The sequence below is a fragment of the Bos indicus x Bos taurus genome, chromosome 2, assembly GCF_003369695.1.
Source record: "Bos indicus x Bos taurus breed Angus x Brahman F1 hybrid chromosome 2, Bos_hybrid_MaternalHap_v2.0, whole genome shotgun sequence".
Classification (NCBI taxonomy): domain Eukaryota; kingdom Metazoa; phylum Chordata; class Mammalia; order Artiodactyla; family Bovidae; genus Bos; species Bos indicus x Bos taurus.
The window spans coordinates 23,950,090-23,971,001 of NC_040077.1; the positions used below are offsets into that span (position 1 = coordinate 23,950,090).

Here is a 20,912-nt window from a genome sequence, read left to right on the forward strand (position 1 = left end):
CTCACTTTCAGGAAGTTATCTTAAGGAAATAATCTAGGACATGAAGAAAAGTAAGGATGCTTACCAGCTTTGTGTATCAAGGAAGTAAACCACCAAACCTGGAAAGCAATCTAACTGTCCAATGACAGTATGCTGCTGCTGCTGCTGCTGCTGCTGCTAAGTCGCTTCAGTCGTGTCCGACTCTGTGTGACCCCATAGACGGCAGCCCACTAGGCTCCCCCGTCCCTGGGATTCTCCAGGCAAGAACACTGGAGTGGGTTGCCATTTCCTTCTCCAATGCATGAAAGTGAAAAGTGAAAGTGAAGTCGCTCAGTCATGTCCAACTCTTCGCGACTCCATGGACTGCAGCCTACCAGGCTCCTCCGTCCATGGGATTTTCCAGGCAAGAGTACTGGAGTGGGGTGCCATCGCCTTCTCCAGTATGACAGTATGGCAGTTGTTAAATAAACTATGACCCAAAATAAACAACCCAAAATTTGTTAAATAAACACATGACCCATATGATGTCTCAGGCAACCGTTAACTTCATTTCAGAAAAGTACTCAATGACAGGGAAATAACCCACTATGCGTTATACTCACTCACAGAAAAAGGCCACTATTCATTACAAACCAGCAAAAGCAGGTTACAAAACTATATGTACATTACAATCTCAATTTTGTTAAACATAGGTATATTCACAGGAAAAAACCTAGAAGGATATAAACCAAAATTTTGGAGTTTCTTAATAGATGGTAAAATACAGTACATTCATTTCCTTCTTTAAATTCTTTATACGATCAAATTCTTTGTTTCAGTTTTTATAAATGTAAAGGTAAAAAATTTCCACCAGTTCTGACCTTTTAAAAAAATTAGTTCAAAATTATACAAAGACTTTACAAAATAGGTTTTTATTACATTGTTGTACTACTCTCAAGAGAAAAAAATATTCAAAACTCATACAAGACTTTGCCTTTGAAGTACAGTTGTTACAAATTTCAATTCAAAATGTCAAAAAAAACCAACAACTCTAGTATAAGCAGATTTACCAAACAAGCTTAAAGCAAGAGATTACACACCTGAAAATAGTCACCGAATCTGAGAGGGAACCAACAGCAACATCAGGGTAGGAATTTCTATCAAGGTCCATGTTTCCAGCAATTGAATATCCAAAAAAGGGTGATTTACCCTCAAGAACCTGAAATGAATAGGGCATCAGAACGGACACCTGGCTACTAAAATAAGCCTTTTATTTATGCTTTGAAGATAAGTCTCTTTTGAACTGAAGTTAAAGAGTTTACTTACAAATTATATTAAATCACAACTGAATTATAAATAAGCATACACATGATCAAACATTTCGTGCATTTTATTTTCACAGAAGTTACCTGATTTATGTTGTATCTCAAAAGACAAAGAGAATTTTTGATAACCTTATGTACCATATTAAGTCAATCAGTGTATTTCAAACCAAACTTCTCTTCCTGCCCTCCAAATGTCTTATTTTCCTCTAAAGCAATTTTTAGATTTTGGTATCTGATTCTCTATGCAATTACAATCATCTCTTATGTTTGTCCAGTTTGATCCCTTCTTAATATGCTACTAAAGGAAATATATCACATTCCATCTCCTTATGCTGCCAGGGTAGAACAGTCTTTTCCTTTGGCTTAGTTGGATTTTTAATTTACCAAAGAAATTTTACAGTTTAAAACAAGCAGCTCATTGCATTTAAATCTATTTACAAGCTATTTTCTAATACATATTTTTATAAAACCAAAGTTCATACAATCTTAGATTTGTAAGTAACACATGATTAGTGTGAAAATTCACATAAATCTAAACAATCCATTGGAAAGAAAACTACTGAGACCTTAACTATAGAAATCCAAGTTATCTGGTTACCTGTGTTGGTTTGGTATTTATTCCATTCGCAGATCCATGATAGATAAAAACCTTCCCCTTACCATCATAGGGTGCTCCAACCGCAATATCTGTTAACAACACCATGTTTTAACAAACGTCACATTTTAAAAGCATTCCAATACAATGTTTTAAAATATGTCATGAGCACTCACTATTTTAGACAATCACATAATCTATAAATCATGACCATTTCACAATCTATTTCTCTACCTGGGTAGCCATCTTGATTAATATCACCAATATTTTTGACTGCAATGCCAAACATAGAATCTTTGGTTCCATTAAGACGAATTGGCTTGACGTTATTCCATCTGCCTTGCTGGTTAATGTAGACATACGCTGCACCTCCAACTTCTCCACTTCTATCAAAATACTGTGGGGCTCCAATAACTATATCTTGCCACCTGAAAACATGAGGGGAAGAACTGTGAACCACTGGCCAAAATACCAGCAAGCTTAGGGAGAATCCCACATGAACGGGTACTAAGGACACAGAGATACGATAAAAAGGACCTCAAATCTGGAATTTATATCTCATCAATTGAAGTATTTTTTTTAAAAAATAGGTAGCCTCTAATAACACCCAAAGGAGAACATCAACACTAAGAACTTGAAGCCAGTTTCCAAGTTACAACTATAGTGCAGAGACTCCCAGTGAAGATTCCACTCCCTTCCACCTTTGACCTTCTACCCAAGACCCAGATTGGCACCACCCACCACAGACCTTTTTACCGACTTTGTCACCAATCCCTACTTTCAACAGGACATTCTGGCTGCTCCAAAATCCCCTTAAGACACCACAGAACAGAACCACGTAGGTGTCGTTTTTTTTTTTTTTTTTTTAGTTAAATTTTAACTCTCACAGACCCATGATCCTAGGACATAGTAAAAACTGAAGACTGAAAATGTAATCCTACATCCTAGGGAGGGTAACGAATGTCTGCTACCAAAATATAAGTGAGGAAGACTGATGGGATGGTAAAAATTTGGCAGCGGAAATATCCTTTCCATCAACTAACCTGGAAGGGTATTCCCTCTCAACACCTATAGCAGCCAGAGCAGCGATGAGCTCTTTGCAAATGTAAAATAACCTCAGCGGCTCTTACCCGTCTTTGTTGAGGTCCACCACTGCCACGTCATAGCCAAATGAAGAAGCCAGCCCTTCGCCATCAAATATGTGCTCAGGGAGAAGGTGCGCAGACTTCAGGTCTCTTTTAAGCAAAACCACCGCTCCACTATGATTGGCTCTAGGAGCACCAGACACGAAAGTGATCTCATCTTTGGAAACAATACCTTTCCCCGAGTCCAAAGAAAAGCCTAGAAAAACAAAACAAGGTACTTATCAACTCTTGTTTTTCAGGAGGTATCTAACACTGGTTACTTCATCACTACCTGTTGTTTCCCACCACTCTCCTTCTGACCCTCCCCACCAGCTATCATATCTATGATAAGAATTACAGAACCAGGAGATTTGACTCAAGCACAAAATAGTAGGTATTTCCCTGTTAAGGCATTTTAAAAAAGCACCTGTGCTAGTTAGCGTTTGTGTAACTTCAATCATGAAGCATACATGCTACTTAAGAATCAGTTCAAACTCCATTCCAATACTGAAACTGCTGTAAAAGGAGATCAAGCTAGATACTAAATTATCCAGGGAAAGTTACATCCTGTACACCAAGATGCAACCTGACATAGCATAACTGAGTGCCTATGGGTCTTGCTATAATGCAGTGATTAGTAACTTGTATATTCATCAATCTCTTTGGTCATCAGGCAATAAAAGAATGCTAACAACATTAATATACCACAGCCAGCATTTTACTCCTTAGGGCCAACTTAGTTCTCAGACACAAACATGCAAACAAAACCATGACTGATGAGATTTGAGAACCTAGCGTAAACAATAGAGGTGAGCAAGTTGTCATCTGTATCAATTACACACTTGTTCAGAGGGCAGAAAAACATTAGAAACCTCATTATAAAGCATCAGGTAGGATGTCAGATTACCAACTGAGGTTAAATGGCAAGCAGACACAAATGTCCACGCATCAAAATTGTCCAAATAAAGCAAATCTTCCTATGTGAAGACGAGGCAGATGCAGAATACTATAAGCTCACCCTTTTAATTGGGTTTTATTTATGAAAAGCATCACCGCTACTGTTGCAGTTCTCAAATTGTGAAGCGTGTTGAAAAACAGGATACAAGTTTATAAAGGAGACACAATTGAATCCAGCTCTGGAAGCCATTCTGGCTGCAGAGCCTCAACTGCAGCATGCTTTTTGTGTGTGCTTCACTTGAAATGAAATAGAAAATAAAAAGATTTATGCTCTATATGGATCAAAAAAAAAAATTCTTAAATGACCATGACCAAGACCATTTATTTGTCATCTCAGAGGTCACAAACCTAGGTAGCTATTCATCATCACATCAGGGGATGTGTCGGGCTGCTCCCTGGGAGGCTGCGTTTTATAAACAAACTGATCGGGATCTGTATAGGAAACGCTGGTCAAAAACAGCAGGCCTGTACACATGCACGGGACGGAAGAGATTGAAGAAAAAGCAATTATGCTTGGTAAGAGGCACACCGGCTACTGCCGTGCTCGCAATGTTGAGGCCACTGCTGCATCCGGCAAGCCACCCTCTTTGCCAGCTTCCAAACCTCATGCAGATCATTTTCCTCCTAAAACCTGCTGATTTTTTCGAAATGACAGATGCACAGACAGCCAAAATGTAACAGTAGAAATGTGACACTATTCTCCCCACCCCGACCCAGTACCCACTTTTGAGGAAATCCATTCTGAAAGTGGCAAATGTGTTTAATAAAAAAAAGTTTAATAGTTTCACATGTTCCAGTAGACACTAAGATAAAATCCACGGGCATCTATCTTATGAACCAAAGTGTTGGCTTCTTGACCAGAGCCATTAAATTGAAATGGCATAAATTAAGTAACTCATTTGAAGAGACTGTTAAAATTTATTCAATTAAAATATTGGTTTACTGAGAGTATTAATATTTACCTTGAAAAGAATTTTGCCCTGGAAAATCCTATTTAATAATTGAGACTGCAAACCACTCAGCCCTGTGTTCCCCTCCTGTCCTGCAAAGCCACTGAAAGCATTCACATACCCAGCTGCTTCCCACCCTGTCCCAATCATTTTCATGAGCATTTCTTCCCTTGGCTGGGGGAGTATTAATTGTGTGACCTTGGACTAGGAAATTCATTTCCCTCAGTGACAGGCATTTTTTCCCCCATCAGCAAAAGGAAAATAATATTTATTTTATAATATAGTCGGAAAGAACAAATAAGACCTATAAAGTAGTAATAGTGTGTGATTTATACCATACAGTAGGTGCTTAACAAGTGGTAAGTATAAGTTTTCTCCATTCTATGTCTTCACATCAAATTCTTAATTTAGGGGTGGGGGAGTTTCTGAAAAGTTTTTTTTAATTAACAGTATGTTTATACATATCTATATAATTAGAACAATTTTTAAAGAATATGTTTATTAATACCTTATTTAGAATTATTTTTAGATCTACACCCATTTTTTTCCCCTTTTTAACCTTCCATTGTTCTAGTAAGATCTCCAGCATATGGTACTTATCTATTTTTTAAAAAGAACAGGATACTATTTAGATTTAGTAGATTTTTTACATTTTTTTCCAAGAATTACACAGTAATTATTCTTTATGTCAACTCATACCAAGAATTAAAGCTTTTAAAAGCCTTTGTGTAATTACCATAATGCACATGAATAATTTAGGACACCCATTAGTAACGCAAACAAGCGTTAGGAGTTAAGGAATTGGCACTTAGACCACAATCTGGGTGTCCTCGGAGCTGCTTTAGCAGTGCGGCTCTGGCTCGGCTGGAAAGCCCCCATGCCACCTGCCAGGGGCCTTGTGACAATCCAGAAGCGAGGCCAACCCCTGGAGAAGGGCAGTCACAAAGGATGGACCTGGAGGTCTTGACCTGCCACTTACGAGTAACTTCATAAATGTAGCTCTTCAAGAGTAGCTCTCCAAAAAGAGACTCTGAACGGAGAGGGAAGACAACTCGGCCTCTTGCTTACAACCACGCATGGTGTCATGGCTGCATGGACCGCCTGGTGCGGGTTACAGAAGCGGACATTAGCTCGGGAAACAGACCTCCACGCAGGACAGAAGATTTTAGGAGACGGTAGGTTTCCTCCTGCTTTGAGGCAGCTCAGGTCAGATACCCCAAGAATCAGTCAGAATACCTCAGGGATCACCAAGCTTTAAATTCCACTAAATGCAGCCACAGGCCCCCAGCCCCAATCTGGCCTTTTCTCAGCCTCACAGTCCAGGGTCCTGTGACAGCGGTGTCACACAGAGGCATCTGAGGAGGTAGGCATGTCATCTACTCTCGTTCCTACCTAAATAACTGTTAGCAGGAACAGGAACTAGACTTTCATCATGGTCAGTCTCTCCACCAACTTCATAAGGCCCATCTTCAAAGATGTTCATGTCAAAAAAAGTGTTATTCTTTTGCTCTACACGAACAATCCCTAAAAGAATGAAATGGTAAAAAAGAAAAAAAAAATGAAGATGAAACAAAATAAAATAGATGGTTCTAATAAACATTCCTGATGTTATCATTAAGTTCAGAAAGAAAAGTTTGGAGGAACAAAAGGCAGAAGATGACTTTTGAGGTTATTAAAGTTAAAAAATCCTGTTTGTGTAGATTTTTACATCAAACAAAATTGTTCTAGTAATAAAAAAATGCCCACGTGTTTTCATGAATTATCTTTATAATGCCATGAAAATGGAATTATAGATGGAAACTGGAATGTTTAATTAACTAAACCTACAGAAAACTCTTTAATTATATGAACCTGATATATTTTACATTTTCTGTAATCCTAAATCAATTTACCTTCTTTACTATGGTGTGAAAGCGAGATTAGTATTTTGATATTTTCTTCCAATCATTTTTAACCAGAGATTTTAAATTTTCAAAAAATTTTCAGACCTAATCATTGAAAAGAGAAGATCTCACATAATAAGTCCACTATATCATTTTTTTAAGTGGTAACGTTTTTAAGTCAGCATTTACAAAGCAGGCAAGAGGTATTTCCCATAAATTAAAACATACATAATTGGTGGGTGTTTTTATTTTGTTTTACTATGTATGGCATCTCTTGCCAAAATAAAACTGTTTCTAAATTCAGTGTGTTATTAGGTCAAGATAACCCAACAAATGCTGCTATGTGGAAGATTCAGCTGAGGGTGGGTAGCCTAAGGAAATTATTCCCAAAGGTTGCTATGAATGAACATACCCAGGAAGGTGTACAAGGACCATTCCTAATAGAAATCAAAACTCCGAAATTTTTGAATGAGCAATGAAAATTTTTCCCAAGATTTTTCTGACTATAGAAAATGTTAGAACACAGGATTTATTATAATAAATTTCTCCCCCAAAAATCTTATTTCTGAATCAGATGTATTTCTCTTCGCTATGAATTAGAATTAGGTAAATTGTCCTTTATAATAGAGCGGTTTTCTAAACCTGCTTAATTTCTTCAGAAGTTGAACTTTTATTACAGGGGCACTGACCATGTTCCTCCAGGCAAAAAATGTAATGTTGCGCCCTTCACCTACATCTCGAGATTATTTAAACAATACCATTCAATAACCTTTCCACAAGTTATCTGCGATCATCTCAAATTTTCCTAATTTCTCATCTGTCTTTCTAACTACCCTGCTTTATTAGCAAAACATAGCCCAAGTAATACATGACTAAAGAAATGTCTGTATCAATACAATATTATTTGTATACAACACCACTCAATTCTTCTGTTTTCAGATCCCTACGTGAAAATTAAAACTTTCATGAGATAAGCAAATACAAAACAGCAAAACCTAATGCTAACTATATTTTTACCAAAGGAAGTTAATTAGTTATATGAATGTAAATTGCTGGCAGAAGGAAAAAAATCTTAGAACATACATGTGACGATTGTTTTTAAAAATCAGAATTAAGATATGTTAGTAATCCTACTCTACTTCTATAATATAAAAAATGCCTTATGATATATTCTGTTTTAATTTTAAATGTACTAAATCATGGTGCATAGGCAGAAATTACGCAGCCATTCTCATCTCCATTTCTATAAATATCCAGCATACCTTTCCAGTTGTAAGTGCCTGGGGCTCCAAACGCAATGTAATGGAAGTCTTTAGTAAAAGTAGCTGCTACACCTTGCTGGCAAGAACCAAATTTTTCATGACCTCTCAACCGGCCATCACAAAAACTCCAGTCTCCTCCATCCATATCATCTTCAATCCTGAGATTCTGACTTAGGACGTAGCACCTTCCAAAGATGTCTCGGGATTCCTGCTTCGTATTAACATGTTGTCTTTTTTCATATCGATGAGCACATGTCTGCAAGCAGATGAATAAAGTAGCTCATATGTGTTGGCAAACCTGACGTTTTTCACTACAAACCAATGAAATTGTCAACAATCAAGAGGTTAATTCTAAATGGGATGTTAAATGTGCCCTCATCCTGAGACCAGGTCAGAAAACCAGCAAATATTCCCCAAAGTTGCCAGAAGGAGACCATTATCTAGCACAGGACTTCTGTCTTACCGTCACCCAGAGAATAATGCTGCAATCTAAATACTGAAGGCCAATCTGTAATCCCCTGGAGAAGGAAATGGTAACCCACTCCAGTATTCTTGCCTGGGAAATGCCATGGACAGAGGAGCCTAGCAGGCTACAGTCCACGCGGGCGCAAAAGAGTCGGATATGACTTAGTGGGACTTCCCAGGTGGCGCTAGTGGTAAAGAACCTGCCTGCTAATGCAGGAAACATGAGAGATGCAGGTTTGATCCCTGGGTCAGGAGGATTCCCTGGAGGGCGTGGCAACCCACTCTAGTATTCTTGCCTGGAGAATCCCATGGACAGAGGAGCCTGGTGGGCTACAGTCCACAGGGTCGCACACGACTGAAGCAACTTAGCACACATGCACACATACGACTGTGTTTAAACGACAACAGTCTGCAATTCACAGGCAATTTATGTGTAAATTTACCTGTCACATAAACAATGGGAAACACCTTATTTCATCTTCTCAATTTAATTGGCTTTTAGTGGCTACATAAACCTTGTGTGTATTCATGAAAAGAAGGAACATGTTCCAGGGGAGAGAAATCATGGACATATTTTCACAGGAATTGGGCTAAAACAAAGGCATTTTCCTTTTATCCATACTATTTCCTCATAATCAATCCTATCTTAACTTATTCTTTAAACTCTGAGATTAAGTTTATTTTCAAAGGCAGAGAGAAGCCTTTTAAAAAGGCAGAGAAAAATCATACTGCCGGGAGAGACTAAATAAACTCTAATTTTCACATATGGGTATTCATGGCCACCCTCCATATAACACAGGCTGAAAATACTTTACAATGTCCAAGTCAATATCCTATAATGCATCTCCTCAGATGTAAAAATTCAATACTTGGTAAAATTCTCATTTTTCTCAAAATTCTACACAAATTTGTTACAGCAACCAGATTTTGAAAGAGACGGAAATTTCATCGTGATCCAGTCTGGCACCTCCAAGGCCACCTAACACATTCCATCAAACAACCCTTTTTTCTTGGCTACCACTTCTATCTGAAGTAGCCCAGAAAATAAAGAGTTTAAAATGATCTGATCCTTACTTTGCATGGCCATTCCCATATTTTTGTAACTCATCTATAATAGCTGCATAGTTCCTAGGACAAAAACCATGTACGGATGATCTGATCCTTACTTTGCATGGCCATTCCCATATTTTTGTAACTCATCTATAATAGCTGCATAGTTCCTAGGACAAAAACCATGTACGGTTTTGCTTTGCTTTTTCAAGACCACCTAAAGTTGTAGGGACATTCAGTAAAGGCTTTTAAGTAAGGTTTTTGGATCTAAACGTTATAAGGAAAAGCAGCTTGTAGAGCCGTTTCAAAGTAAATCAGGAATCACAGAAAAAGTAATGGTTTGATTTCCTCTTGACATCAATTCCTGCTGTATAGCAGTCAGTTTTCTAGAATGTACACTCTAGGCAGGCGGAAGCTGTCTGCTCTGTTCACTGCTATAAGCCCAGCACTAGCACACAACAGGCACTCAGCGCGGAATGGACACACCTCTCTATACTTACCACAACTTTGCCGCCTGGACCCTGGCTTTGGACAGTGACTCCCATCCACTGATCTTCCTTGCTTTCTGATGAAGGGTCAGCTGTGGAGAAAGCAGCATAGGTCACACACACAGCTAGGACTTCAAAGCTACTGCAACAGGCCATGAACCAATTAATGAGCAAAAATGTAAGAAACAGCTTCTAAACTGCCTTGATTCTAAGTCTAAGTACTTAGTAAGTGCAGTTACTCAATCCATAAAAATTACTTTCCATCTTAAGAAAACAGGTGAGTGGTTATTGGTATGAATGTTTCACCAAATTCTTTACATAAAATATATAATTCTACCTGGTGGCCCCTCACCTTCTGACATCCAGAGTCCCAAGTACAGAAAAGACCCTCCAAACTAACAAAAAGGGAGTTACTTCTCTACATACCCTCAAATGTGTTACCTAATAGCATGAACTTTGCTTTTCTTTACTGGAGATGGGAAAACAAGGCCTCAGATCCACTTTCTATCTTTCTATTGATGAAAAAAGTAAAGTGATATATTTATTTTTACCTCCTCCTTCCAAAAAGGAGAGAGGGAAACCAAAAATCTCATCATGTGCTCTTCAGCATCAGTTTGAGCCTACTGTATAACCCTACATCCAAAATTTTGCCTTCCTTAATGAGAAAGCAGGCATGATTTTCAATTTTGAATCATTACGAAAAGATCAGAATTAAACAACTTTAGGTAGGCAGAAGGAAAAATGCCAAAATGTTAAATAAATAGGGATTATCTCTACATTATCTGTGGGTTTGGGTTTCTTTCTTTATAGTTCAATGTTATTTACAGATTTCTCACAATTAACATATATTATTTTCCAATCAGTTAAAAAAAATTGTTGCTAAAAAGATTAGAAAAAAAAAAAAACAAACAAGAGAAGAACATAAACATGAAGCTGCAAATCTGCGTCGACCAAGAATGCCAAGTTAGGCTTGGCTGCAGCTTCTCAGGACACCAATTGCTCTGCCTACCACACAGTCTATACAAAACAAGCTTCTATCTGAGACAGTAGGGAAATTTTATCCATGTCGTCCAGCTCTCATTTTAGAGAGATCTTATATTTAACAGCCTTTCTCCCTAATATTTTAACAGCAAATGAGAACTTTTGGCTGCTGAGTACAGGATACACATTCAATTTTCTGAACCATTTTTCAACAGTCTCCTGTAGAACCTCAACACATCACTAGGTGGCAATATCAATACACCATACCAGTTTGGAAACCAGGGTTGGGGAGACAGCAAAAACAGGGCAGCCAAAGTGACTTAAAAAGTAAATGTTTTCAGGGCAAGCAAGAAACAGTCAAGGCCCATGCAATTAAGAGAGGCCTCCTCTCCAAGAATAAATGCTTGTCCCCCTCTTTCCTTCCTCTTGGAAAGGCCAAGTGGGTTGGCCAAAGGAACACTGAGCAAGCACAGAACACACCGTCGTTATCAAATTCAATTCGCGTGCACGGCCCCCGGGAGGTGATGTCGCAGCTGTACAAGCCTCCTGTTCTGTTGGCCTTCTGCAGTGGAAGGGCCACTGCACGGGGAGCCCCCACGAGCAATCTGTTGACGAAACAGAGAATTTGGAGATTTGAGCTGAATATGCATTTAACATTTAGAGACAGAGCCAAGAGATACTGGAATTATTCTCTTGTCAAAAAGCCGCCTAATTCTCTGCCAGTTTAGGTGGTGAGAGAGAACAAAGGCAGAGCCCGTGGCACACAAACAAAGATGCAAGTAAAGCACAAGAAGAGGGGTTGTTGAAACAGGTGAAAGATACGCCCGTCTCTCACAGTATCAGCAGCTCGCTGCCGGGCACGAGTCTGGTGTTTTAGAAGACACTTTCCACAGAGCTTGCCCCCTACACCTAAGCCAAGGACATCACAAGGAACTCAGACAAAACAAACACTCCCTCACTGGGGGAGAAAAATGGTCACATTAAACTGAAATGATAATACTTCTGTTTCTAACACTGTGTCTTCTTAGGGTGGGGGCGCAGGGTTCAAAGGTAATTTTTGAATATCCCCCAGGTTTCCAGTTTATATACTGTTTAGTTGATTAAACCAGGTGGCCACTGGACTGAGGTGGGTCTAAGGCTATGGCAGCCTATGGAAGCAAACTGAAATCCCAGCCTGTAAATGTCTCAAGGTTACAAAACCAAACCCAAGGGCAACCGATCACAAACAGGCGCACCCAGACGGTAAGCCAATCGAATCATTTCCTCGCTTTGCTTCCTTACTGTCCTTACTTTCTGTGTCTTTCCCTGCTCCTGCTGGTTCGACACTGCTAGGTTTGCACTGATTTCTGCTCAAATAAACTTGTCAAGTTTTTAATATGCCTCAGTTTACCTTTTAACAATTTAGATTTGGAACCAAATCTTTGCCCGAGACACAACTCGACTGAATTACTGTTTTGTAGCCTCTTTCTGCATCATTTCTCACTTTCTGGTACTTGGTCATCTTGACAAGCTCTTCTATCATCCAATCAGTCTCCACCAAGGATTCAGGGATGGTCTGAGAGTACCTTCTATGCAGTAGGCACCACAATGTTCCCTCTCCCCTCCCACCTCACGGTTCTTGCCACCTCCAGTAAGACAGGATTCTAAGCTAAACCCACAATCCTTAAAAGCTGACTGCTTCTCAGCCAATGGGATCTTTAAAGATCCACTATCTTTCTGCTGTGTTCTTTTGCTAATGCCTTTATTTTTTTAATTGAAGGATAATTGCTTTACAGAATTTTGTTGTTTTCTGTCAAACCTCAACATGAATCAGCCATGGGTATACATATATCCCCTCCCTGTTGAACCCCCCTCCCATCTCCCTCCCCATCCCACCCCTCTAGGTTGATAGAGAGCTGCTTTTGAGTTTCCTGAGCCATACAGCAAATTCTGTTGGCTACCTATTTTACATATGGTAACGTAAGTTTCCATGTTACTCTTTCCATACATCTCACTCTCTCCTCCCCTCTCCCCATGTCCATAGTCTATTCTCTATGTCTGTTTCTCCACTGCTGTCCTGTAAATAAATTCTTCAGTACCATTTTTTCTAGATTTCGTATATGTGCATTAGAATACGATGTTTATCTTTCTCTTTCTGACTCACTTCACTTTGTATGATAGGTTCTAGGTTCATCCACCTCATCAGAACTGACTCAAATGTGTTCCTTTTTACAGCTAAGTAATATTTCATTGTGTATATGTACCACAACTTCTTTATCCATTCATGTGTCAATGGGCATCTAGGTTGCTTCCATGTTCTAGCTATTGTAAATAGTGCTACAATGAACAAATGAACAATGGGATACATGTGCCTTTTTCAGCCCTGGTTTCCGCAGGGTTTATGCCTAGAAGTGGGATTGCTGGGTCATATGCTGGTTTTATTCCTAGTTTTTTAAGGAATCTCCATACCATCTTCCATAGGGACTATATCAATTTACATTCCCACCAACAGTGCAAGAGCGGTTTCCTTTTCTCCACACCCTCTCTAGCATTTATTGTTTGTAGACTTTTTAATGATGGCCATTCCGACAAGTGTGAGGTGACATCTCATTGTGGTTTTGATTTGCATTTCTCTAGTAATGACCAATGTTGAGATTGGCCATCTATATGTCTTCTTTGTAGAAACATCTGTTTAGGTCTTTCGGTTGCTAATATCTTAATTACCATCAGTTTTACAGTCTTTGGGGTCTGGCTAACTGACAACAAGGAAAAGAAATAAAGAGAAAAGGATATACACCAGACACTGGACAGAGAGAAACAGAGCTGAAAGAGCAACCAGGCTAGAGCTGGGAAAAACGGCTGGGAACACAAATGTAAACCAACAGCCAACTCCCAAAACAGAAAAGCCAATCCTGGCCTTCAAGAAACGCGTAACTCTCAGATGCAAATAACAAAAACTAAGACAAATAATTACACCACCCTCTCCCAGCTCAACGACAGACAGGCCTTATTGCTTTTGTCTTTGCTATGATCCCAATAAAGGATTTAACATACTTTCTTTTAAAACCAATGCAGTGCAGTAGGTACAAGGAATAAAAATGCACTGAGAAAAGAGAGAGGGCTGCCAGACTCTGCCAGGGAGAGCCAGTGAAGCAGACCTTACAGAACACTGGCAGACTCACTCACATGTGAACCCGGAGCCCTAGCACCATCCTTCCCCCCAGCCCCTCGGATGGCAGCACCATCAGCCTCTACCTCCAATCTGTCCAGCATTTACAGGATGAAGTGGCACACTCCAAGGTACAGAACTGGAAGAGACACTGGGCAGGACTTCTGGGCAGAGCAAGGCCAAGGGCTGCTATCCCACACCTATTTCGTTAACATCATCCTTGCTTGATCCCAGGGATTGAGACCAAGAGCTGCAAGGTCAACTAGCCTAGACCCTGTGAGTGAACAAGTTCAGTGACTCAGCAAGGGTGAATACGGAACCCTGTCCAGGTACTGGGAGGGATAAGCAAACTGCTGGGGTCAGAAGCACAGCATGTGGGCACTGGAAGCACTGGAGAATGTGTTCAGCCCTCTAACTCTACAGATGAGCAAACAGGCTTTTGGGAGGAGGGCAAGTACTCTCCCCTAAGGTCTCCTAGGTAGCTGAGAGTCAGGGAAAAAACTACTTTGGAGCCATGTTCTCTCCATTCCTTTAAATTGCTTCCTAGGAAATAAAACCCAGGATTTTTCAGGTGTTTACAGTCCAGCTGGAAGGGCAAAACCTACACAAGTGAAACACTGAAACAAAACCGGTTTCCTTTCCTGACAGATTTAAGACCAATTCAGAAAGTGTGAGGGAAGGCGGAGCATTTTTGCAGCTGGGTGGGGTGAAGGTCCGGAGGAGATTTCCTATAAAGGTAATGATGACTCCAAGGAAAAGGCGGGAAAGAGCAGGCCAGGAGTTCCAAGGTTATTACAGTGTATCTTCTCTGACCACTTCCTCTCCTCATCCCCGCCCAAGGAGCCTGGCAAGCTACCCCAAAGGCAGGTATTGGGCTTGTTATTTCCAGTTGACCGGCCTTGCTCATTCCTTCGTTTATTCATTCCACAAACATTTAAGAGCCTCCTAGGATGAGTAAGAATTGCCCCCTGTCCTTGCCCAACCCTGGCCCTGCGGAAGCCAGATCCATTATCTTTAAATTGCAGGGAGGTAGAAGCCATGCCACGGTGGGGCAGAGTGCTGTGCCTGGTCCAGAGGGCGCTAAATCTGCCCCAAGGAAGTGTCACCTAGAGATGTCAGGAGCTGGAGGTGGCCCGGTGAGGGGCATAGCACGTGCAAAGGCTGACAGGGAAGGAGCCAGAGTTAATGGAGGCATAAGAATCGGCGATGCAACAAGAAGGGGATGGGCATCCTGGTCTGTAGAGCTCCAGGTTCTGGTGCAAAGGGCCACAGAGGCGCACCTGCCGAGCAGGCTGGCTTCCGCCAACCCTTTAGCCCAACAGGTGCTTCCGGGTTTCCTGTTGTTGACAATGCTGCGGAGATTGTTCCATTTACACAGACAATCCTTCAGATCAAGCTGCTCCCTCCAGCTCCTTCCGGCCACAACCCCACCCCCACCCCCCAGCTACCTGGGAGGACTTCTGCCTCTAGGTACCTGCAGATTTCCAGTTTCCCTGACCCTCTAACACACAAGCATGACAGACTGGCCCTTCAACTCCAGTTTGCTGGCTGGTTATAGGAGCTGTGGCAGCAAAAATTTCCCTTGTGCTATAAATGCCAAGCTCCTATAGAAGATTTTGGGGTGGGGGGACAACACGGAAGGAAAAGAGAACTTGACACAACGAGAGAAACGTGCCTCTGGAAAACAGTTGTCACATTGTCTCCTGTGTTCCCAGCCCTGTCCTTTCTCCCAGGTCCCTGCTCTAACTGCACCCCATTCCGTGAAACCCACACTTAGAGGAAAATCAGGAAAACAAAGGGGAGGGCAGGTGGAGCTCAGTCAGATAATATCAGAGTCCTAGAAAAGGTAAGGAAGCACTTTGATGGAAGAACCTGGTACCCTCCCTCCCCCGCATCAAAGTCAACAACAGACAGGTGTCTTAATCCTCAAGGTAAAGTTGCCCTTGTTTGTTCAGGAACTAAGCAAATTCTGATTTCTGCTTAGAACCAGCCTTCGTCACAAAAGATCACAACCCATTCGCTAAGGCTATGCCTGGCAAGGACAAAGAAATGAAAACAGAGCTGTATGTACCCAGTCAATGATATTGGCCTGGTGCAACCCCTCTACTTCCTAATTAAGTCTTTTAGGACCTGGGCACTGGCCTAAGCCAATCAGAACCAGCCAGCTCCTGGGATAGCACAGCAAGTGCAGTTCTAGGAGGGGCAGCTTGAATCTGGGGGGAAGACTCGGGCCGCATCCAAATCCACTTTCTGCTCAAATCCTACTTTTTTGCCCCCTGTGAAGCTGGTTTTAGTGAGCAGCAGGCAGTCTGGGCATTGCCTGGATGCCCCACAGCAACTCCTAGGACCCAGGCAGCAGCTGCCAGGCCGTTCATTTTCCTTTAAGCAGCAGCAGCAGCAGTGGCTGCTCTTCTTACTGACCCACCCAGGATGAGTAGAAGAATTCAGAAGTACGGTAGCAACTCACATTCAGAGTGACAGGGATCAAGGGACCTAAAAGTTATGGCCTTCAAAGGGAAATGGTGGAAATTAACAGAACACGGTCCAAGAAACCTATTCCCTTATCAGGTCAAAAGAAAAACTGTAATCAAGGAAGGACAAGAGTCTGAGTTTGAACTTAGATTGTTTTAGACACCAAAATGAACAAGAAAAATTACTTCCCAAATTGCTTTCCACAGGGCCAGTAGATGATCACCTCCACTGTTTTCAAGCTGTACTGACATAAAAACCGCCTTGGGATTCTAACATATTGGAAACCTACCTGTAAGATACAAAACTCAAAATGTGCAAAGCCACATCATCTTTAAAGATGAGAAATAAAATTTGAAATACTGAAATACAATGTCAAACTACACAACTGTGGCAGTAACATAAATTCAGGTCTTTGGAGTCTAGATCAAAATTCTTGGCACAAAGATCCAGGACCCTATCATGCTAATCACAAAATTATTTCAAACTTCAAATAAGCCTTACTCCTGTTTCCTATAGTCAAGTTCTCTCCCAAAGAGAGTCGGTATACTTTTGCATAACTATTAATAAAGCAATCAAAAGTTCTCAACACTGGGGTACTTTTAAAACTCTAAGGACAATAGCAGCTTTGCTTCATTGTTTTTGGCACTAATTCATTTCCTCAAGGATTAAAGATTCTGTCTCTAGCTATGCAACTTTGTCCCAGGAAATGTGAAATACTGCTTCATTAGAACAAGGACACTATTATTGCTTAACTTAAAACACAGCCTTCTTAGTTTGTCCAAATTAAGCCTTAAATTAGAAGATGACATTAAGAATTCAACTGTCACCTCTACATTTAGCCCATCTTCGAGTTCAGTCCTTAATTTTTAACAGTAATAATGACAAATGGCAAGAAATAAAAATGAAAGAATTTACAGTAGAGAGCAACAGATTCCACATTCATCCCAAGACCCTACTCTCCGGGCAAACTCCTTTTTAATTCTGGATTTTTTAAAAAACTCTGTAACTCTAGATATTATGCTGATACATTTATTTCTCAATTTATCAGTTTTAGGCAATTAACTGTTGATGCCACAATAGGAAAAAGAGAGAGCTTAAACTATGAGCTACTTTCCCTCCTATGTTTAATAACTACATTATTTCTTCTATTTGCTACCCTTTATGTTTCAAGTAATGTATTTTAACTTTTGTTTACCCTTCATCAACTTTTGACAAAAAAAATTTTCCATTCCCCAGTTAAGAATATGATGCTATCTGCACTGTTTCCCCAACTTTCCTCTTGGTTTCTCTAAATCCTATTTTTACACTATTATCAGAACCATTCCCATTTACATTTTGTGTTGTAACCAGTTTGGTCACCTGTTCTTTTCTATAGCCAGGTAAATGTTATTCAGTGCTGAACCAAACAGCGTTGAAGTTCCTCTCTATCAGGCACGACCATCAGAAGCTCTTGGGGATGTCCCTGGCGGTCCAGTGGATAAGACTCCACAGCTCTTGAACCTACGCCCTAGAACACACACAACCAGAGAAGCCTGTGCTGCTGCAACAAAGTGTCTGTGCAGCCAAAGGAAAATATAAATAAAATTTGAGAAAAGCTCTTGGCCCCCAAGGGTATTGTTCCTAGCATCAAGGTCACGCAGACTTGCTTTCCTTACATTCTATCAATTGTTTGGTGTGCCTGACATTTGGACCACGACTTCTGCTTTCCTTGGCATTCTCATGACCTTTATTTCCCCTTCCGTTGTTTGCTTCCATTCCAACCTCTATGGTTTCTAAGCTCCCAGTCATACCTTGGGTGGAAGTCAGGAGCTGTCTTTGCTTAGATGTCCTCCTCAGGGCCCTTGGAGCTCCTGAGTGTTCTTCTAGAAGCAAGGTCAGAGTCATCTCTGGCTATTATACGGGGTCATCCTAGCCCTTCCTTTCATTGCCCTCTCAAGTTGGTCTCCTTTGACCTAGGAGCTCATGTTTTCCTCTTTGATTTTCTTAAATGTCATCCTAAAGAACAGTACATGATGGGTAAACTGAGTCGCTGCATATTCAGAAATGTTATTTTGCTCTGCTCTTGACTGAGAGCTTGGGTGTAGGATCTAGGTTGGACAACACATTCTTCAGAACCTTGACATTAGTGCTCTAATTTATTCTAGAATCCAGTGTTGTCAATGAAAATTCTGACGTTAAGTCCTATTTTCATTTCTTAAAGGCGACTTTTAGGCTCTGCATCTTATCCGAGGCATTCCAAACAGCACAACAACAGTACCTATGTTGAACCATTACTTACTCACCATGTGCTGTGTGGCTTCTTTCAATCTACAGAGCTAGGACGTCAAGTTCCAGAGAATTCTCATGGTGCATCCATCATGTCACTCATTCCATTTTCTATTCTCTCTGGAACCTCTGTTAGCTAGTCAGGTGTCGGACCTCCTGGATTAATCTTTACCTTTTCCTTCCCTCTTTATAGTTCTGAGATTTAATTTTCTAGTATTTCTAATTTTTAAGTTTCAGCAATTAAATTTGTAGTGTCCAAAAGCTCTTTGATGGATTGTGCCTTTCACATAACAATGCACCCTATTCTTATTTTGTGAATTAACATATCCTCAAAATTCTAAACATTTTACCTAGAAGGGTTTTTCCCCCTCTGTTCTTTCTGCTTCTGGATTTTCTTCCAATTTTCCTTCTGGTTTACTTCAGGCATTCCCTTTTATGCTGCCAGCTCTCATCACATGTCTGATAATCCTTGTTTCCCTTGCTCTGCTCTTGTCTAAAAAAGGTCAGTTTTTGGCTCCGTCTCACCTCGATCAGGAATTCTGAAAGGGAGTTCTGGGTGGGGCCTGCTGACAGAGGAGTCACTTTAGGCTGAGTGAGTAGGGACCTGCTGTCATGACTGAAAACCCATCTTCAATGCTAGAGGTGTGCTAAGTCGCTTAAGTTGTGTCCGACTCTGCACCCCTATGGACTGTAGCCTGCTAGGCTCCTCTGTTCATGGGATTCTCCAGGCAAGAGTACTGGAGTGGGTTGCCATGCCCTCCTCCATGGGGTCTTCCCAACCCAGGGATGGAGCACGTGTCTCCTGCATTGGCAGGCAAGTTCTTTACCACTAGTGCCACCTGGGAAGCCCCAAAGCCAGAGGAAGAAGGCTGAATTCCTAGGGTGCCAGCATTCACACTAAGGAAACCTAGCTTTCCTTAGCTGTTTTTCAAATACCATAACTGTGTCACTTATGTTTACAAGAGTCCATTCTTATCTCTGAGACATAATCATTTAAGCTTTGTAAAACATGTACCTGTCAGCATTTCCATCCCCTTTCCCCCTCAAAAAAAGTACTATGTTTTGTTTTGCCAGAGTGTTAACTGCCAGCATTCCACACTCAAGAGAGACGGGAATGAAGGTGTTACCTGGCACCTGCGGTCCAGCCTTCAGACCTTCACCTCCAGATCCACCCCTCACTCCCAGTCCCTGCCGCAGCTGAGGGGTCTCAGGGTGGACACAGGATGGCCCCTGCAGGATACACCCGTGAGTGTGGCTCCCTCCCTTGTGAAGTCATAAGTCAGATCCCAATCTGCTTTCTGCCTTTAGTAATAATCTCGCAGCCATCACGGAGCCTTGAGGAGCCTGCAGGGGAACCTGCACACCTAGTCAGCCATCTGAAACCATAAATCAAAATCCAATCATTTTTGAAGGAATCTGAAGGAATCAGATTTTTCACCCAGCCTAGAGTCCTTGCAATTAGAAGATGAATGTCCTTCTCCCAGCTATTACCACACCATCTCTATTATAACCGCCACACCTCAAATACCAAGGATGCCTCATAAGACTCCATGCATGGGGGGGGAAAAATCCTTTTTTAATCAGTTTGTATATTTATGTCTTTATGAATGTAGATGAAACAGTCCACTGACATTTGATCATTTATACAAAGGTTTTGAATAACATTTTATTTAATATTCATTTAATAGTTTTATTTCATGAAGCAATTAATTGTATTCAAACTCCAAAAGCTGCTTTGACATTACTTTCTGAAGGCACTGTCTAACCAGTTTTTTCAAAGCATTTCTAGGACATTTTCAAGTTTATAACCACATCTAAGACTTGCAATTATGGTGTCAAATCCTGAGAATTATTACTAAATGTGAGCTAAACTTCTTTGCCTTTTGAAATCAACATATTTTACTTAAATATTAAAAAAAATTAACCTCTATCAGCACCCATAATTATAACTGATTGCGGTCCCTTTGGGCTACTGTGTTTTCGGCAAAC

The 20,912-nt window shown here is 40.8% G+C and overlaps 1 protein-coding gene across 2 annotated transcripts in view; it reads right to left on the minus strand.

The window, feature by feature from the left end:
- Positions 1-20,912, minus strand: part of ITGA6 (integrin subunit alpha 6) — an 87,907-nt gene that overhangs the window by 34,976 nt on the left and 32,019 nt on the right. For both annotated transcript variants that reach the window (XM_027557557.1, XM_027557564.1), the window contains exons 2-9: positions 11,519-11,643; positions 10,070-10,149; positions 8,055-8,310; positions 6,302-6,433; positions 3,009-3,219; positions 2,113-2,306; positions 1,882-1,970; positions 1,059-1,177 (exon numbers count right to left, since the gene is read on the minus strand). In XM_027557557.1, the coding sequence (XP_027413358.1) occupies positions 1,059-1,177; positions 1,882-1,970; positions 2,113-2,306; positions 3,009-3,219; positions 6,302-6,433; positions 8,055-8,310; positions 10,070-10,149; positions 11,519-11,643 (1,206 nt within the window). The remainder of the gene's footprint in view (positions 1-1,058; positions 1,178-1,881; positions 1,971-2,112; positions 2,307-3,008; positions 3,220-6,301; positions 6,434-8,054; positions 8,311-10,069; positions 10,150-11,518; positions 11,644-20,912) is intronic.